This window comes from Gracilinanus agilis, chromosome 1, assembly GCF_016433145.1.
Source record: "Gracilinanus agilis isolate LMUSP501 chromosome 1, AgileGrace, whole genome shotgun sequence".
Classification (NCBI taxonomy): Eukaryota; Metazoa; Chordata; class Mammalia; order Didelphimorphia; family Didelphidae; genus Gracilinanus; species Gracilinanus agilis.
In genome coordinates, this window is record NC_058130.1 from 168127958 (window position 1) to 168143734 (window position 15777).

The 15777-nt window shown below is 39.2% G+C and overlaps 2 protein-coding genes across 2 annotated transcripts in view; one reads left to right on the forward strand and one right to left on the reverse strand.

The window, feature by feature from the left end:
• The window catches only part of HS3ST2 (heparan sulfate-glucosamine 3-sulfotransferase 2), a 156332-nt gene that overhangs the window by 110168 nt on the left and 30387 nt on the right, over positions 1-15777 (forward strand). The window lies entirely within an intron of this gene.
• Positions 9886-10485, reverse strand: LOC123232444 (transgelin-2-like). Its single transcript, XM_044658891.1, has one exon. The coding sequence runs from the start codon at positions 10483-10485 to the stop codon at positions 9886-9888; it is 600 nt and encodes a 199-aa protein (XP_044514826.1).

The following is a 15777-nucleotide window of genomic DNA, read 5'->3' on the forward strand; positions in this document are numbered from 1 at the left end:
GAGGGCTAGGCAATGGGGGTTAAGTGACTTAAACAAGGTTACCCAGCCAGAAAATGTCTGAAGCAAGAGGTGAACCCAGGATTTCCCATCTTTCTCAATTTGTTGTCTTCTAGTTGTCCACTCTGATCTAATATTCTTATCAGTTAGTAGCCAATATTATGGATAAAAACTATGGATTTGAAATCAGAAAATGTGGGTTCCATGACCTGGTTTTGAAATATAGAAGATCTGTCACTTTCAGTAAGTCAGAGTTTCTGATATTTATTTCCACAAAATGGGGATAATAATATTTGTTATTGTTATTGTTATTATTAATAGATAATATCTAAGCTGTCCTTAGAATGCTGTTTTAACTAGAGCAGGTGTGTGAAATAATAAGGCTGAAAAATTAAGTTGAATTTAGGTTACAGGAGCTTTAAATGCCAAACAAAGGTATTTGCATTTTATCCTCAAATCAATAGGGAGCCACTGGAGGTTATTGAGTAGAGTAATGACATAGACTCATGCTCAAGGAATATCATTTTAGTAGCTGTGTGGTTGGAGAGAGAAGAGATCTAAGGTAGGGAGGTGTTAGGGGACTGTTGCAAAAGGCCAGGCAAGAGGTGATGTGGACCCAAAGGAGGGTGGTGGCTGTGTACTAAGATAAGAGGGGCTAGAAGTCAACAAGACTTGGCAACTGGACATGTGGGGTAAGGCAAAGTAAGAAGGAGAGTAAGGTTTGTGAATCTGGATACCTCGATGGTGCTTTTACCAGAAATAAGAGGTTCAGAAGAGGGAAGAAAATGCAATCTAGTGAGTGACTTCCTTGATGTTCCTTACCCAGGAGGTTCCACCTCCTGATTCTGGGCATTTTCTCTGGCTTTCCCTGAAGCCTGGAGTATTCTCCTTATCTCTTTCCCCTGGCTTCCTTCATGCTGCAGCTAAAGCCCTACCTGTTGCAAAAAGCCTTTCCAAATCTCTTACCATTCGTGCCTTTCCACTGTTGATTATCTCCAATTTATCAGGACTAAGTTGTGCTCTGCCATGGTTGTGTGTTGTCTCCTCAGTAGACTGTGAGCTCCTTGAGATCAGGGACTGTTTTTGTTTCTCTTTAGATCCCCAGGATTTGGCACAGTGCCAGGAACATAGTAGGTAGTAACCACTTAGCAATCATTTGTTGTTGCCTTGAGTTGAATGCAATTTATAAATCTTAAAATGCTAAAGCAAGCACAGGCTTTTACTGTTATTTCTCCTCAAGTCCACTTCCTAAAGCTAGCAAAGGAATAACAACTCTCACAGGACTCTAAAATGTGGGTCAGACAGAAGTGGAACAGTTTGGCCACTGTTAACACAAATCCTAAGCCTGCATTTTCAGCTCTGGAAAGAGCCTAGGGGACTTAGGGTTGGGGAAACTGTGACCTGCCTTGGGATTGACTTTCTAGGACACTGCAGAATGGCTGAGGACATCGCAGGAACTATTCAAGTCCTAAGACTCCTCATCTCGGTCCCTTTAATTCTGACTCCTCTGGACCCAGCTATAAAATATAATACAGATATTCCTCCCCTGCTTTCCCAGGATTATTTATTTTTTTACCTGTCATTTTTATTGATACCTTTTCCTTTCACGTCACCTCTGTTATTAAATATATCATTTCCCTCTCCCTTGTGCATCGAGTCATCTCTCGTAACAAAGAAAAAAGAAGAAAAAAATGAGAGTGGTTATTAAAGCCAACCAACACATCAGCTGAGCCTGATTGTACCACACCCACAGTCCTCCACCTCCACAAGGAAGGGAGAGAGGTACCCCGGGATTTATTTGATTGGTGTTTGAATGACTTCAGAAATACCTGCTTTATCTCTTTAAGAGAAAGCTCCAGTTGCTTCCTTCTCCTTATGAGATTTTATTTTTCTTATGCTGTATTAATTCCTACATCAAGGCTGTGGATTTGAAAAGTCCCAGTCAACTCCTATATATTAGAGAGAATTTCTGAGTATTCCTGTATGGATTCTGGATCAAAGATTCCATCCAGGCTACTGCTTTTTTGCATTTTCTTTGTCCTTAGGAATCCCAATGAATGCCTTCTCTTTTAACAGAATGGTTAATAATTGAAAGGGACAAAGGTTCTTTTCCTGTATACCTGAGACCCATGACATGGGGATGGGGAAGGATGGATAGTTTGATGGACCACCTCCTAATTAGCTAGTTGCCAATTAGAGATGTCTTGGGATGTTCAAGGGAGGACCTGAATAATGAGCTCCCCAAAGTGCATATTGGTACCTGATCCAGATCTGTCGATGTCTTTGGTTGTCTGGAGGGCCAGTGACCTGTGTCACTTTATTGGTTATGATGCTGGACTAATCAATACTTTGATGTTTCTTACTCCAAATCGGTCTCTAAAATTATTTTACTGAAGTCACGAAGGTTGTATTACATGCCTTATTCTCAGGCTTAATAACCCCAGAGCTGGGGAAGTAATCTGGGGTTCAGGCTGCCTCACCAGTGTCCCCCACCCCTCACCACAAGAGCTCTACCTGTGTTCTATATAGAAATGGCATTGATTTCTCTGGAGCTCTTTCCGCTGTGGAGGATGAGGCTAAAGACACTTTATACAGAGTATTGTGTTCCCTCTCTGAGATGACTGGCTTGGGCTACGTACGATGTGTGTAGCATCTTGTGGGGACGAGGGAGGATAAAAGCCCCTTCTATCCATGGAGGGGAGTTGCCAGGATGATAAAGCATAGTCTTCCTTAGCTCAGTTTGGGTGAGATTGGGGAGGAGAGACCATTCATTGGATTCATTGGAGCATGTGTATCTACACATCTAAACATGTGCATGGGGTTGCATTTCTGTGTGTGTTGGAATGTGTTTGGGGTATCAATATATACATGTGGTCACATATGAAAACATATATAAACATATGTGCATGCTATATAAGTGTATGTGTGTGTGATTATGAGGATATGACCCTGAGCCTTCCCATTAGAAATTCAATTAATATCAAATAAAATAGGATATGAAAAGTACATTATTTTCCTTTTTAAACCCTAACATTCTGCCTTAGGATCAATTCTAAGACAAAAGAGTGGCAAGAACTAGGCAATTAAGATTAATCCATTTGCCTAGGGTCACACAGCTAGGAAGTATCTGAGGCTAGATTTGAACCCAGGACCTCCCAACTCTAGACCTGGCTCTCTATCCACTGTGCTACCTTGCTGCCCCTTCAAAGTGCTTTATAAACTTCAAAGTCCTGCATAAATATCAGCAATTACTATTATTAGTTATTGTGATCATTAAGAATTTGGTTCTTTCTTGAGTTTAGGACATTAGATTTCTGGCCATCTCAGATTTTGATTTTCTGCCCTTTTGGGCAACATGTTGATTCACATTTGTCTCTTAAGTACCCCTATGTTACTTTTTTCCTTTCTTTTTCATAGCCTCTTAACCCCTTTTCTCCTGCTACTTCCACACTTTACTGATTGAATCCATTCATAAAGATTAAATGGCTTTTAGAAATTGACCCTTTCGTCTCCATTCCCACTACTGCAGGCCAGGGTCTCACTTTCATACCTCCTCCTCATCCAAGACTCATCATGATGAGGACAGTCTTCCTTGATTGGGCAAGAGTCTACACCTCTAAAGATATCTTCCACTGGCTCTTACAATCTTAGATTTGGAGGTGAAAGGGACTTTAGAATCCCTGGTCTCGAACCCTTTCACTTTTCAGATAGGGAAACTGAGGCTCCTTTCTGTGTGACTCACCTAGTCATAGGATAAGTGGTTAAGAGACTTGTCCAGTGTCATCCAGCTATCAAGTGGGATTTGAACCCAGGTCTTCCCAACTTGGATAGTTGAACACTATCCATGCTGCCTTCCCAAATATCACCCTTCCAATTTAGGCTGACATCCCAACTATCCCCCACATATACCATGCTCATCCCCTTCTCCATACTTTTATTTATACTGTTTCCCTTCTAGGAATGCTTTTCCTACTCCTTTCTAGCTGTACAAATCCTGTACTTCCTTCAGGGCCCATCGGCAGTTGTCTAGGGAGTTTTCTCCAAATGTTCCAGCCAACAGTAATTTGTCTCCAGTTGTGTATACTACACAACTGTGCACTTACTTACTCTCAAAGTTTCTCTCTGTAGACACATAATACATTTTGGAGAGGGACAGGGATGGAGTCTTTTTTCTTGCCCTCAGAACCCCTATAGAATAGTTTTGCTAGTTTCAATGCTTGCTAACTGATTCTACAAGGATCATTCCTTAATAACCTCAAAGAAAGTAAAAGGTATAGTCAAAGATCCTGAGCAAGGAATTATAATAATGCCTCCCATTTCTATATTTCTATAACATATTCTTCTGTCTGCCAAATTATCCTTCCTACCAGGCCCTGGTGCATTCTGTGTGGTGGAGCCCCAGAACCCAACATTCATTTTTGACCAATTCCAAGACATTTTCCTTCCTTTCTCAATGAGTTCAGTGTCTGACTAAGTCTTCCTTTTCACCCTAACTCTTGTCTTCAGTAGGAGGGCACTTCAATATACAAATAAACCCTAACTTCCCAGTGCTCAAACTACTCAGTTTCCAAAGACCTATTCCACCATTCTCCATCAGCTACACACAGTGATGGTCATGCTTGTGATCTTCCCATCACCCACAAGTGATGCATTCACATCACTTTCCATCTTTTGAATTTACAATAAGACTGAGACCCTGAATGATCACAGGGGCTTCCAAGTGACTGTTTGTAGAAGACTATCAATGGATTTCATTGAATTTTAAAGCTATTCTTCAGTGGGCTTGCCTGGAACAGTGTATTTGTTTTGTTGTAGATATTGTCCCCAAATCTTGCTACTCCACACAGCCAGAGAAGCTATACATTCCTGAGCTCCTCTCCCCACAACCTTCCCCAGCTCTGCACATGGCAGATAGCCAGGCATAGGGAAAGTAGAGCATTCTCTTCTCATTTCTTGGGGGTCCTATGTGATTCCAGCTAGAAAATCAGCATCTCCACTCCACTTTTCCTAACCTTGCCCTTGATAAAATATTTTAGCAATGGGTCTATGACTCTCTTCCCTAGAGGAAGCCAGAAAGATATCCTGGGTGATTTCTTCCTCCTTCCACTCCAATATGAGGGTTGGGACATTCACAGGCAAGGAAGAAAGAATATCTTCTCTCATCTGATGAGAAAGAGGAGGGCCAACTAACAGAACTTCTAAATGCAAAATATTGGAAAGGAAAGATATTAGAGATCACTTAATTATCTAGGTGTAGAAAAAAAAGAACAGCTGAACCTAGAATCAGGGGGATCTAGGTTCAAATCTAACTTCAGGTAATTGCTAGCTATGTATTCTGGGCAAGTCACTTGGCCACTGTCTGGTCCAGTTTCCTTATCTGTAACATAGGGATCATAATATCACCTACCTCACAGGGAGGTTGTGATGATTAAATGAGGTAACATTTACAAAGTGCTTTGTAAACTTTAAAGTATAATAAAAATAATAGTTATTATTATGATTGGGGTAGCTAAATAGTACAGGGAATAGAGTGCTGGTCCTGGAGTCAGGAAGACTCACTTTCCTGAGTTCAGATGTGGTCTCAGACACTGATTAGCTGTGTGACCATAGGCAAGTCTCTTACCCCTATCTGCCTCAGTTTCTTCATCTGTAAAAATGAGCTGCAGAAGGAAATGACAAACCATTCCCTTATCTTTGCCAAGAATACCCCAAATGTGGTCATGAAGAGTTGAACACAACTGAAAATGATTAAACTGAACTGATTATTATGGTTAACCAGTTTATTTTGCAGATGAGAAAACTAAAGCCTGGAGGTGAGATGACTTAGTTAATGAGCAAGCTGGGATCAGAACTCAAATCTTCTGGGTTACTTTCTATTGCTTTCTCCAAGAACCACACTAAGCACAGTCTTGACATATCTCTCTTGTGCATAGATATTGGCCAGGTAGACTTCAACCCATGCCCCCACTCCAGTTTGGGTAACTCCTACATCCCAGGGAAACTCTTATCATCTTTCCATGTTTGTCATTTTTTTTATTTGAAAATAAGCATCTAATTTTCATTAAACTAACATTCAATCCTTACTTTCCCCTCCTTTCTTTGCTTGATCCTTGATTCTTTTTCTCTCAGAGTGTGTCAAGCCTCACTGCTCCCCTACCCACAGGCATACAATCAGATACTGCCTTTAGGAATACAAGTCTCTCAGGCCCCTCAGGATAAATAATGGTGACACTAACAACTTTCTATATATAAAACTTATTTCTCCCCAGAGACTCAAAGAACTTTTTCCGATAATGTTCATCTTTACAGCCTCCTAGAGAAAGAGGAAGATTTTATTATTCCCATTTTATAGGTGTGGAAACTGACCCAGAGAGATTGAAATGACTTGCCCCAAATCACACAAGGAGTGTGATAAATACCTCCATCTAAGTCATTTGTTTCCCACCCAGGCTGAAGTTCAGTTCCTTACTGCTCAGGATCTAAAAACATGATCTTTCTCCTCCAACTCAAAGACCAACAGAGGAGAAAAGGATGATTTTTTTAATTGTATAAATGCTGAGTGATATGTTATGTGGATAGCGTAACATCAAGAAAACTCAAATTCAAATCCAGCTCTGGCACAAACTAGATATATAACTCTGGGCAAGTCACTGAACTTTCCTAAGCCTTAATTTTTTCCATCTGAAAAATAAGGATAATAATTATAGCTGTGGGCAGATAGATGGTGTGGTGAAGACTCACCTTCCTGAATTCAAATCTGACCTCATAAGATTGCTAACTGTGTGGTCCTGGCCAAGGCTCTTAACTCTGTTTGCCTCAATTTCCTCATCTTTAAAACGAACTGGAGAAGGAAATAGCAAACTACTATAGCATCTTTGCCAAGAAACCCCCAAATGGCACCACAAAGAACAGGAAAAGGGCTGAAACAAATGAAGAACAACAAAAAATTATAGCCATACCACCTTCTTCAGAAGGTTGTCTGAAGAGTCAAATAAGACAATAATATGAAGAGTTTGTCAAACTTTAAAAAGTGATAAAAATATGCATTATAATGATTTGTGTCCACAATACTGCCCTGACCACTAGTTAGTTAAATCTCCATGGGGCACTGGCCTAAGGATCTCTGGTCCTCTCCCTTCCATAGAAGTTAATGGCCTTGGGGAATAGGCAGCTGGAAATGAGTAAGAAAAAAACTTTACTGGTGATTAGAGAAGTAACTGCTTAAGTGTTCTGGCTCCAGAAAAAGGCAAGTGCCTCTCAACAGAAGCAGGATTACTTTGTCTTTGGCCATTTAGTTACTTCTTATCACTTCCTCTCCCTTACCATGTAATGATCTTTAAAATGACAGAAAAGTAAAAATAAATAAATAAAAACCATTCCTGGTGGATCTTTTCAGTTGGTAAATTCACCATTCTTCAGAAAGAAATGTGCAGCAGAACTTCCATAGCCACTGAGTAAAAATAAAGCCTGATAAAATTCTTCTTGCCCCTACTTCCCCCACCCCTCTCGCTAGTAAAGGAGCAAGTAAAGTGACTTGCCCAGATCCATACATCATAGTTATCTAAAACTAGAACTCAGGTCTCTTATTCCCAATATAGGAAAACTACCTTACCAGCTGGCCTAAGCCTCTATTTTTTTTAAATTTTCCCATTATCAACCATTTATTTTTTTTAACTCTGCTCTCTTCTCCCCTGGATTGAGGGGTAAGAAATACAAAACCCTTATAATATTTCAGCATAGTGGAACAAAATCATTTCCTATATTGGCAACATTTCAAAATATGTCTCATTCTTCAATTAGTACTATTAGATTCTCTGTAAGTAGATGAATAGCATGCTTTATCACCCTCCCTCTGGAATCATGATTGATCATTGTGTTGATCAGAGTTCTTAAGTCTTTGGAAACTATTATTTTTACAGTGTTGTTATAGTTTAAAATGTCCTCTTGGTTCTGCTCGCTTTACTCTGCATCAGTTTAAATAAGTCTTCCCAGATTTTTCTGAAATTTCTCTTTTTAAAAAAAATTTTATTTAAGTATTTTTCCATGGTTACATGACTCATGTTCTTTCCTTCCCTTTTTTCCCCCCTCCCATAGCCAATACACAATTCCACTGGGTTATACATGCATTATCACTCAATACCTATTTCTATATTATTTATTTTTGTAATAGAGTAATCTTTTAAAAACCCAAACTGCACATCCAATACCCATATAAACAAGTGATAAATCAAATGTTTTCCTTCTCTTTTTCTACTCCCACAGTTCTTTCTCTCAATGTGGATAGTATTCCTTTTCATAAATCCCTCGGGATTTCCCTGGATCATTGCATTGCTATCAGTAGCAACGTCAATTACATATGATGGTCCCACAATGTTTCAGTCTCTGTCTACAATGTTCTCCTGGTTCTACTCATTTTGCTCCACATCAGTTCATGGAGGTCTTTCTAACTTGTAGGAAGATGAAGCAATTTATCATTCCTTATCACACAGTAGCATTCCATCACCATCAAATACTGAAATTTATTCAGCCATTTCCCAATTGAGGGATACCCCCTCATTTTCCATTTTTTTGCCACCACAAAGCACAGTTATGAATATTTTTGTACAAACATTTTCATTATTATATCTTTGGGGTACAAATCCAAGGTGGTATGGATGTATCAAAAAGGAGGCAGTCTTTGAAAGCCCTTTGTGCATAATTCCAAATTGCTTTCCAAAATGGTTGAACCAATTCACAAATCCACAAGCAGTGTATTAGTGTCCCAATTTTGCCACATCCCCTCCAACATTTATTATTTTCCTTTACTATCATATTGGCCAGTCTGCTAGGTGTGAGGTGGTACCTCGGAGTTGTTTTCATTTGCATGAAATTGCTCCTTTCATCATTTCTTAAAGTACAATAGTATAATAGTATCCAATGATATTCATATACCATAATTTGTTCAATTATTCTCCAATTGAGGGGCACCTAACAAGTATCCCTTGTTCCAGACTACCTGCCCTGACATTCACACTATCTCACTTCAACAGTGTCCTAAATTAGTAAGTTCCTTTCATTGATCTCTTGATGATTTTAACCATCTTCTTTATGTTATTGCCTCTCCTCTTAGGACTCCCACATGTGATAATCCAGTTATACTGCTAGGTTCCTGTTATCTCAGAATCTCAGAGTGGAAATGGAGGACAGTTAATCCAATACTTAACTTAAAGAAAAATCAAATGCTGATTATCCACAAGATCTTTTAATTAATTTTAACTTTTTCTAGTGAAGTTAACAGCTGTTCACTTAGAATTATCTTCTAGTTTGCAATGATCAACTCCTGAAGTCAGATAAGAGTTTTAAAAAATGGAGGGTTGAAATAGAAGGCCTTTAAGTTTTCTATGATTTCATGAGTCCTTGTCATCATAGCTCAGGACCAAGGACAGAGCACTCCACTAGTGATATTCCAAACTGATTAAACTTTGGGGCCAGCTATTTAACCAGTTCTGAACCCATGTCAGAGTTATCAAAAGGAAGCCCTGAAACAGAGCTTTCTTTTATCAGTTGTCTCTCCCAATTAGAAGGTGGGCTCCTTGGGAGCAAGTTAGCCTTTCCTTTCTACTTGTATCCCTAGCACTTAGCACAGTGCTTTGTGTGTAAGTGTTTAATAAATTATTTGCAATTGCTTTGCTAAAATCTAGGTAAACTATACCTACAGTCAATCTAGTTGTCATTACAAAGAAGGGAAATGAAGATAATCTGTAATAACTTATTCTTGATGAAGCCATCCTGCAGGGCAGAATGGGCACAGGTGGGAACAGAAGGGGCTTGAGAGTTCCACGGGCTTCCTGGGAATGTCATTGCTAGAAATATATTAACCATTCAAGGGAGGGTAAGGAGGAGTAGTGATCAGAGGATCTGGCGTGGCATCCCATAACCAGTCATGCCCGCCTGAGATGCCCCATGGTTGGTGCCCATTTGCAGCCCGATGACGTTCTTGCCTTCCTGTAGCTGGTTATCTGTGAAGTTTCGAGGATTCTCCTTGGATTTCTTAGGGAACCAGTTAGGGTCTCCAGAGAAGAACCCATCACCCCTGGCCACTGCCAGACCACCAAGGTTCATCAGTGTCCGCTGCACACAGGCCATATTCTTTCCTTCCCAGAGATCCACAGTTTGGAAGATATCAGTGGCATTGATGCCATAGCGCTCTGCTGTCTGTAGGAACTGAGAAATCTGTTCCATCTGTTTGAAGGCCATGGCTGAAGCCTGGATCTTCTTTACTGGGCCCTGGCCTTCAGGGTATAGCCCATTGATGAGCTCACACAGCCCCGTGCCATCCTTGAGCCAATTTTGGAAATTCTCTCGCCCAGGCTGGGGCCGCCGAACATCTCTGCGGCACTGTGTGGTAATCCATTGAATGAGGATCTGTTCCAGGTCAGCATCATACTGTTTCTCAATTTTCTGCTGCACCTCCCAGCTCAGTCCATAAGCAGGTCCCCTGTTGGCCATTCTGGGATGGTATGTGTAGATGCAGATATCTTTACAACTGGGCGGCTAAAGGAGAGCGGAGTGGGTTGGGGCGCGGCGCTCAGTGAGTGGCCAGAAGGTAAGAGTTTTAAAAGAAAAAGACAATTTGTAAGAGAGCTTCAAGAGGTGTACTTGTTTCTTAATGGAACTAAACTCTTAATTATTGACAATATCTTCATGAATATTTTATTTTTATTGACCTTTGTTATATATCACCTTGATTTCCAAATATATCCCTCCCTTACCCTGTGAAAACCTTTGTTTTCAGGGAGATGGATGGGGAAGTGGCTTCTCATATCTTTTTTAGTACCAAGTTGATCTTTATATTTTCTCATCATTCTAGTTTTGATTGCTTTGTTATTATTGTTCTTTAGATGTTCATTGTTATAGAGGTGTATCATGTTTTCTTGGTTCTTCTCACTTCACTTTGTATCAGTTCATATTGCTTCTCTGCATTTACCATAGTTGACAATTCTTACAACCCAGCAATAGTCTATTATATTCATGTACTACCACTTGTTTAGCCATTGCCCAATCATTGGTGTCTATTTTTCCCCTAGTTCTTTACAACTACAAAACATTTCTGGCCTCCATTATAAGAAACGATTTAAAAGAGAGGAGAAAGGCATATCAGCAAAACTAATCCAATTGGAGTTGAACAGTATGTGCACCATTGCACACCTATTGTCCCCTGCCTCTCATATAACTTGTTTCTCAACAAATTTAAGGAATTGCTACAGATATAGTACAATTTGTACAAGTAATCAAATACTGATTATCCACAAGACCTTTTAATTAATTTTAACTTTTTCTAGTGAAGTTACCAGATGTTCACTTAGAATTATCTTCAGGCTTGCAATGATCAACTCTTGTAGGTCAGTTCTTTCAAAATATCTATCTCTGTTTGGTTTTCTGTTCTTCAGTATCACTGCTTGCTAACTTTTATAGCTTGCCCTGAAGCTAAGTTCTCTTCATTATCTAATTGGCACTTGTTCTTCGAATTTAATGGTTTTGAACCTAATGTGAGTTAGCACAGAATGAGAAATGTCTCTTCAAATATTAAACTAAATGTTAAAACATGTTTCTCTCTCTCTCTCTCTCTCTCTCTCTCTCTCTCTCTCTCTCTCTCTCTCTCTCTCTCTCTCTCTCTCTCTCTCACACACACACACACACACACACACACACACACACACACACACACTTTTATTCACCTCATCAATTAAGACAACCAAGAGAATTTTTGAAGCAAAACAGGATAAGAATTGGGAATAGTTTGAAAGCATTTGGAAGCTGTTTGGTCAGACATGACTAAGCTGGAGCTCTTACAGGGTGGGGAAGGCATGGTTAGATAATAATTCCTGTGAAAGATATCTGGGATTTTGTGAAGCTATGAGTCAATACCAAAATAAGCCAATAGTATGCCATGGCAGCCTTGAAAGCAAATGTCATCTTTGGCTACATTCATCCTATGTCCAAAATGAGGGAAGAGAGCATTGCATTGTACTCTGCCTTGATTAGATTACATCTGACAAATTGTAGTCAGTTTGGGGTGCTACATTTTATGAAGAACATAGACAAACTGAATCCTAATCCAGAGAAAGATTGTAAGGGAGATGAGGACCATACCATTCAGGAAGGAAATGGGCAGTAAGTTGACTTAGTAGACTCAGATCCAGGGCTAGAAATGAGGAGTCCTGGATTCAAATGTGGCCTCAGAAACTGCCTAGCTATGTGATCCTGGACAAGTCATTTAATCCCTTTGCCTAGCCATTATCTCTTTTCTGCTTTAGAACCAATACACAGTTTTGATTCTAAGATGGAAAGTAAGGGTTTAGAGGGGACAGCTAGATGGCTCAGTGGATTGAGAGAGAAGAGATCCTAGATTAGAATCTGGCTTCAGACACTTCCTAACTGTGTGATCCTGGGCAAGTCTCTTAATCCCCACTTCCTAGCCCTTACTGCTCTTCTGCTTTAGAACCAATACACCGTATTGAACCTAAGATGGAAGGTAAGGGTTTGTTTTTTAAAGTAAGGGTTTTGTTGTTTGTTTTTTAAAGAAGGAAATGGGAAAACTTACAATGGAGAAGAGAAGATTTGAGAGGCTAAGGTGAACATTTTCAAATATTTTTTAGGATATCACATGGAAGAATTAGACTTACTTTGCTTCAAAGAACAGAACTAGTAGCAACATACAGAAATTGGAGAAAGAGATAAATTTGGCTCCATGTAAAATCTTCCTAATTAGTCAATAAATCAAAAGTCTTTATTAAGTGTCTTCCAAGTATCAGAGTTTGTGCCTAACTCTTAGAATTGTCCAGATAGAGAGTGGACTGCCTCAGGAACTCCTGAATTTCCCCTTCCTCACATCAGACATCTTCAGTGGAGGCTGGATGATCTTTTGTCAAGAATATCATAGGAGAGGTTGTAATTTAAGTCCCAGCTGGACCTGAGAGCCTCTGATGTCCCTTCTAATTTTGAGAGTCTATGAAAATGGTGCTCTGAGTTACTCATTAAATCAGTTCCTTTTGAAAACCAACTGGCAAATTGATTGCTTGAAACCCACACTGCTTTCTTATGACCTACACGTAAGTAGCCATAAACCAACCATACATAAAAGCATACAACATAAATTGAATGGATAAAATGCCATTTTTTCCACATGCTCACTTTAACTCTCTCTAGTGTGGTTAGCTATTGATTTACATTGTGAAGCCTAATGCGCTTTAAACATTTACCCTACCCCACATTTTTCCAGCGATCCATCATCCAGGTATAAGAAACTATGACCTCTGAAGAGAGGTGGCTATGGAGGCTCTTTCGTAGCTGCTTGAAGTCATATTCTGAAAATCAGAAAGTGTCTCCAAGGCCACAGTGCCCAGCTTGTTCCCAAAGCACTTTGCTACAACATCCCTCCAACCAGTAATCATCTAGTATTTGCTTGAAGACTTCAAGCATAAGGGAACCCATGGCCTAAGACAGTCCATTCCATTTTTGCACAGTTCTAATAGGTAGTTTGTTTTCCCTACATCGAGGTTCAATCTGCTTCTGAAACTCCTGGTTATTGTTCATCATTCAGTCTCCCACGGTCAAAAAGAGCAAATCTAATCCTTCTGCCTCACATGACAAACCTTGCTCTGGTCTCTTTTTTCCTAGCCCAGATATCCCCACTTTCTTATTTTGATCCTCACGTGGTATGTACTTCAAATCTTTCACCATCTTGGTTGTCTTGTTCTGGAATTATTATTTTGTTGTCCTTTAGAAGTGTGGTACTCACCACAAATACGATCCAATCCAAGGCAGAGTATTGTAGAACATACCCTTCCTTCTACATACTATGACTCTTGTAATTCCACTCAGGAGAGCAATCATTAACTTTTTAGTCCATTACATCATATTATTGCCTCGTATTGAAGTTATGTGCTTTAAAAATATTTTTCCCAGTAATAGTTGCCTACTATATTTGTGAAGTTGATTGTTAATAACTAAGTGATGGACTTGAGTATAAACATAGCTTGGGTATAAGCATAGCTTCCTACTAAATTTCATCGTATGTTCGGGCTATCATTTTAGCCCAACAAGATATTTTTAGACCCTGATATACTATTATTCAACATGTTAGCTATCACTCCAAACAACACAATCTGCAATCCTACAAGCACATATTCATTGACATATTTCAAGTCACTGATAATATTATACATCATAAGGACAAAATGCTGGGGTACTTTTTGGAACTATTTCCAAGCTGAGGTTGATCTATTAAAAAGTATTTAGCCATTCAGCTTGTTCCCTAGTTCTACATCTACCTAATTTTTTTAACATTGAACTTGCATCTCTCCCACTTGTCCATAAGGATGGTATGAGACTTTGTCAAATGTTTTGCTGAAACCTTAAGCATTCTATGTCTGTAACATTCCCCTGATCTATCAGTCTAATTGCCCAATCAAAGTATGACAGGTTAGTCTAAATGACTTTTTCTTGATTAAATCATCCTGGCTTTTAGTGATCACTACATTCCTTCCAGTCTCCTATAAATGACCACTTTAAAAATATATCCTGGGGACAGTTAGGTGGCTCAGGGTATAGAGAGCCAGACTTAGAGATAGGAAATCCTGTGTTCAAATATGGCCTCAGTTAACCTCCTACTCCTGTGATCCTAGGAAAGTCACTTAATCCTCATTGCCTAATCCTTACCCCTCTTCTGCAATGGAACCAATACACAGTATTGATTCTAAGATGGAAGAAATAAAGGTTCTTAAATATATATGTATTCCAGTTTTTTAAAATAAGGAATAGGGAATCAAAGTCATTGACCTATTATTTAGAAAATCCAGCCTTTTCTGTTTTTGAAAATTAGGTCACTTGCCTTCTTCTGTGGTGATTTACTCATTCTACAAGTTTCAAATCAACAATAATTTCTTAAGTGCTTACATAGCCTAGGCACTGGAGTATTTGCTGGAGATATGAAGGAAAATAAAAGCAGTTCATACCTGTAAGAAACTTACATTCCACTGGGGGAAAACAATCTGAAAACAAAGAAATACAAATATATACCAGGTAAATATAAAGTGGTCTTTGGGTAAGGGAAAATGCTGGTGAGAAGGGATTTTTCAAATATTACAGCACAAAAAATTCTAAGGTTGCAAAGGATCTCAAATGCCACTAAGCCCAATTCCCTCCTTTTAAAGGTGAGGAAACTTAAGTCCAGGAAACTGCCCAGAGCATCAGAGCTGGGATTGCCAATTTGGCAATCTCATATAAGTTATTTTGATATTCTTTAGTATCCTATTAGAATATAATTGGTCAGAGTCTCATTGGGGAAGGGGAAAGAAAGGGAGCAAGCATTTTTTAAACATTTATTAATATTCATTTTTAACATGGTTACATGATTCATGCCCCATGGAGCAAGCATTTTTAAATTGCTGATCTTTTGCCAACTATCTCATTTAATCCTCACAGCAGCCCTAGGAAAGAGATGCTATTATTATCCTCATTTTATAGTTGAACCTGGGGCAGACAGTTAAGGTACTTACCCAGAGTCATTCAGCTAGTGAGTATCTGATGTCAAATTTGAGCTCAGATCTTCCTGACTCCAGTCCCAGGCCTCTATCTACTGTGTCATCTACTTACCTAGGTAGTGTCTCATCTCTGAGCTTGGTTTTCCTTTCCTACTATCAATTCTCAGTCTAAACATGATTCTTGAAAAATAAAATAGAACTGATATATATGTACATATATCATATATAATATCATCTATCTATCTAATATATATAT

What these genes read in the sequence shown, in the direction of transcription:
- LOC123232444 (XM_044658891.1), bottom strand. Translation starts at nt 10,485, where the DNA reads ATGGCCAACAGGGGACCTGCTTATGGACTGAGCTGGGAGGTGCAGCAG.